Source organism: Macadamia integrifolia, chromosome 5, assembly GCF_013358625.1.
Source record: "Macadamia integrifolia cultivar HAES 741 chromosome 5, SCU_Mint_v3, whole genome shotgun sequence".
Taxonomy (NCBI): Eukaryota; Viridiplantae; Streptophyta; class Magnoliopsida; order Proteales; family Proteaceae; genus Macadamia; species Macadamia integrifolia.
This window is the reverse complement of record NC_056561.1, coordinates 24,270,973-24,276,124: the sequence shown is the minus strand read 5'-3', so window position 1 is coordinate 24,276,124 and position 5,152 is coordinate 24,270,973. Positions and strand designations below refer to the sequence as shown.

At 38.7% G+C, this 5,152-nt stretch overlaps 1 protein-coding gene across 1 annotated transcript in view; it reads left to right on the top strand.

Annotated features, from left to right (window-relative positions):
- The first annotated feature begins 64 nt into the window (after nucleotides 1-64).
- Nucleotides 65-5,152, top strand: part of LOC122080133 (protein NAR1-like) — a 5,953-nt gene continuing 865 nt past the window's right edge. Inside the window, exons 1-2 of the mRNA XM_042647030.1 lie at nucleotides 65-630; nucleotides 1,014-1,096. Of these exons, the coding sequence (XP_042502964.1) occupies nucleotides 502-630; nucleotides 1,014-1,096 (212 nt within the window). The 5' untranslated portion in view covers nucleotides 65-501. The remainder of the gene's footprint in view (nucleotides 631-1,013; nucleotides 1,097-5,152) is intronic.

Here is a 5,152-nt window from a genome sequence, read left to right as displayed (position 1 = left end):
AAAAAGAAAAAAAGAAAAAAAGAAAAAAAGAAAAAAGAAGCGAAAATGGAAAAAAAAAAATGAAAGCTATCTCGTCTCTTTGAATCTCCTTTTCATTTCCCTGCACCGATGACCGATCCCGTATATAAACGAAAACCTTTAAAACCACCGTCTTCAATTAAACCGACCTTCTCTCTCGCTTTCTGATTTCTACTCTTGTAGGAATTCAGGAAATTCTACTGTACAAAGAGACAAACTAGAACCTGCACGAAACTGATCACTTCTAATCCATTCTTTTTCCTTTTCTTCTGTTTTCCAGCTTTTGAAACCCTAGTTCTCCAATCAATGGCGTTGCCTAATCTTGTTCTCTTAGCAGAGCCTCCGAGTTTCATTTCTCGATTCTGAGTTCTGATCTTTCTTTCCTTTTTTTCTTCTTCCTTCCTTCTATCAATCTCTAGCTCTTTCTTTTTTATTTTTTTTTTCCATCTTATTTGAATTTTCCTAGTTCTTTCGAAAGATATAATGTCGGAGAAATTCTCTCCAACTCTAAGGATTGGAGATCTCAATGACTATATCGCACCGTCACAAGCTTGCATTGTGTCTCTTAAGGGTCTCAAGGCAAACACGGCGACGAAGGTGGATAAAACAGAGGTAAAATTCTTTCAGTTTTGGAAATTTCCTGGTTGGAATTAGATTGACTGGATACTGATTTATTTGTTGTTTCTGTTTTTCTTATTTAAGTGTTTGAAATTTTTGGGGTAAATTCTGAGAACTGAGGTTGTATGTACAGTTTAGAGAACATTAAATGTCTGCTTTCTGGTGGTGTTTTTTGGTGAAAATTTTTAGGTATTGCTTTGCTAACGCGGGTTTTCTTTGGAGGTTCCCCACATATCCAACTTCTTCCCACTGTGTCTTTTTGTCTTCTATTCCAAGTATAAGAATTTATATCAATTAACAACTTCTGCAAATCTATCATACTCCTCTATAATCATTGATAACTATCTTCGGTTGTTTGGCTCTAATCTTATTTACAGAACCAAGAGAAGGTTGCTCTTCCAATCAAATCATCACAAACAGAACCAGTTAAAATTTCATTGAAGGATTGCCTAGCATGCAGGTAAATGATTTCATAGATATTTCCTTTTGCGTCTTGAGCAGAGTATTGTTGCACTCGTAGCATAAGTTATGTAGATTGGTATCAAAATCAATGTACAAAAGTTGTATTTTTCTCATCTCTGTCCATAATATTGGACTGCTAATGTATGCCAAGAATTAAAATTTACACCAATTCATCTAGTTTTGTCCTTCACAAGTTTTTAAAATACAAAGTTGGGAAAAAGCTTCTATGCTTTTTTTTTTTATTTTTTTATTTTAATCTGGTGACATTACTTTTTTTTCGTAAATTAGAGAACCCCCATTACATGGTGATAGTCATTGTCGAATATAGTAAAGGATCTATTAGTACATGCAATATAGGAATATTGAAGTACAAGATAAGGTTAATCAAAACCTGTCCTCCAATCTTGCTTCATCTATTGGTTCGGTGTTCAAGCTCCCCCTTGCTACCATCAAAGTTTTTGAATCTCTTATGTGCACCTTCCTTTGGAAAGGGTTGATTCCCCCAGATTCTCCACCCTACTAGCTGGTCTTCCATCTACTGGCCTAAAAATGAAGGTGATCTAGGTGTTCGTAGAATCCAAGTTGTCAATTTTTTCCAGCACTCTTAAGCTTATATGGAAGATTGTTTCTAAGCATAATAGCATTTGGGTTTCCTGCGTATACTCTTATCCAAGGTTTAAAATATCGGGTTTTGACCCTTGGGGAGACCGAAATTTCGGTGGAAATATGGGAAATTTCGAGGGAACTAGGAAAATTTTCCCGCTTTGGTGAAAACTTTGGTTTCGACCCCCAAAATGTGTTTTTTTTTTTTGCCTATTTTTTGTGTACGTCCTATTTTAGACATTTCTAACCCATTCACATAATTAGTTTCATGGAAAAAGTACCTAAAGTCATACTTGTGGTGTTGACCAAAGTTTGCTAATGTATGTTGAGTCGTTGACTGAAACTATACTACACAAGTACATATATAAGTTACTAACTAAAAATGTGAAATACATTATTAAAATTTTAACAAAACATAATGTAAAGGATCCAGAATCAATAATAATATCATATAATTGTGAGTTATCTCTAAAGTTTCAAGTCTCAAGTCTCAACAGTCAATAGTCAACACTCAACAGCCAATTCCAAGTAGAGTGTCTAGGCGGTTCTAGTCCACGAGTTACGTACCACTATAGATGTCGTAGCCACTCCTCTGAATGCACTGCATATGAGTTCCAGGACATGTTTTGGGCCCAATTGTTTTGGTAGTCCGAAATTGCCTATATATAAGATGCTTCATCAACATCAGCTAGGTATCCCAGCCAAGGGAATGGCTCAGTCATGGTGATAGGATGTGGCACACAAGGTTGGGATGGGTACCCAAATATACTGTCAACAAAAGATGACCCACCAGCTGAATTACCCTCTTGTCCAAATGAAGTAGAAGATCTACCATAGTATCCATATCCACCACCATATCCAAATGAACCGGTGCTCTCGAAGAATGGCACACAAGGTTGGGGGAGATGGGATTTACCTTTTGGGTCCAAGCTCCATTCCTTAGGTAGATTTGCTATGAATGTGCAAGATCCAAGCTTAGAATGAAAATTTGATGGCAAAAGGGGAAAATCTTGAGTGTTTTCCCAAGTTTCCCACTTTATAGAGAAGAAATAGGGGGAGAGGATTGAAATTTTGAAATAAGAAGGTTTGGTTTCCCATTTAAGAAGGATTTATAAACGCTGACCAATTGGTCCACTCGAAAATTCCCACATTTCTAGGAAAATTTCACATTTCGGACGAAATGTGGGTATTTTGGTCGATACTGGTAGAAACTAGTGACTTTTAAAAGTCACATGGTATTTGGTATCAGAATCTTGGGATACTGTGGAAATGTGGAAAATTTCGATAGTATCGGTGGAAACCTTGAACCATTCCTCGTAATGATTCTCTTTGGACTGTTCCACTCCTCCATATGACCTCTCCACTTTCCTTTTGACAACTGATATCCTTCTGGTGTCCTCTTTTCTGTTGTTGGTGCCAAATCTGTTTACTCCTTTGGCCTTGCTAGAAATCCCCTCCGTCGCTTCTATCATATCCAATGGCTCGTGATCTCCTGTCTTCCCCTCTTTTCTTCATATTTGGCCCTCTCGTCCCCCTCTCCCCCCTGCCCGCCCCATTCAGGGTGACAAGATCATTTGGTCTCCCTCCCATCCCTCCCCTTCTGGCATTTTCATCTCATTCTTTGCTTGGAACTTCATCCGCTTCCCCCCACATTTGGATGATGCTTTGGCACAAGGTTGTTTGGTTCAAGGGCCACATCCACCATCACAGTTTCACTATTTGTAGAAACTTCTCCAATTGCCTTCCTACCCAATCCTTCATACCTTATCACCACATCCTGTCCCTCTTGCCTGCTGCCTTTGCTAGGATGGAATCGAAGACTCCAATCATCTCTTCTTCGGTTGCTTTTCTCCTCCTATGTTTGGGAAAGGTTTTTAGTTTCTGTTGGCCTGGTAAGAGATCTCTTATGCTACTACATAGAGAGTGGATTTGGATGGATGTGACTTTTACTGGTTCTACTATTTGTGACATTGTTGGGAAGCTTGCTTTCTACGCCACCATCAATCATCTTTGGATGGAAAGAGATCTCCATAAATGGACATCCAACTCCTATATTTTCGACAAGATTTGGAATTCTATCTTCTTTGAGGTTGGTTATAAGCTCTGTCTACTCCACCACCATCCGATTCCCGACATCCCAAGGAACAATTTCATTGTTGTCTCCTGGGGTATTCCTCCTCTACTTTTCTTCCCCCTTAGTGTTTTTCCGCCCTTCTTTTGGCTCTTTTTTATTTTTTTTGCCTTTGGGCTTGTATATCCCTCCCCCCGTTCTTTTCTATTGATAGTGAATTGTTTATTCTCACACACACACACACACACACACATATAGTTGTCACGGCGTCAAATCGATCCAAGGCGGTGGATGGGTGGCTAATCAATTTGGCGATGAATTGCCCATTATGGCGTTGTCATGGCGGTCAAATCGCCCATGTGTCATTTTTTCTTTTTCCTATTTTCAAAAGTTATTTAATATGCTACTTTTTTATTTTCCTTATTTTTTAAAGTTATTTAGCATGCTACAAGCCTACAATATATACTTTAAACATATAAAACCAACATTAAGCAACATCAAATCATCAAAAATCAACATAGTCCTATCAAAATCACCCTGCATTTTACAAAAAATCGACCGCTTAGTGAATCAGGTGTGACCTGGCGTCTATGGCGGTGCCATAGCGACGCCTATCAGCCAATGGCTACCGCCATTTGTGAGTCACATAAATCGTAGCACTACCATGAACTTCTTTTTCCGCCAGATGCCAAATCGCCACCTTGGCGACGCCTAGGCGACTCCATGACGACTATGCACACACACACACATATATAAATAAAAAATCATTATGACAATATCAGGGCTGGGAAACCATATCCTTGACCAGCAGAAAATGTTGTGCATTCCTTTTCAGTTGAGGTCGTTATTAGCAACCTCACTAAGCTGCACATCCCTCTCAAATCTGTCTGCTTTTCCTTATAGATTGTTTTCTTTCCATCCATATAATCCTAACAAATTGCAAAAGGAACCATTGTCCACAAGACTGGATAGACATCTCCTTCTGCATTCCAAAAAGCCTGATAAAATACAGCCATATATCTGGCTTATAATAGAAAACCAATGAAGAGTAATTTCCGTATTAGATTAAATAAGAGGGCAACCTGTTTGGCTAGTTGGAAACCCTTGTTTGCAGGTTATGACATGTGAGTGACTGTCCAGGTGAAGAACCCATGGAACCATCTTCCCTTGGAGGAATAGGGTTTCCCAGTTGAAGAGAAGGCACAATAGAACTATAGACGAACATTCATTTAAAAAAAAAAAGAAACAAAGGGATAGAGTTTATTGTAAGCTATCCTTAGGTGCTTAATGATTTCTTTCTTACCATTACATTCTGCTTGGAAACCTTTGCTAAAACTAATAGGTGGTATAGTTCTTAGTGAAACGATTGGGGGGGGGGGA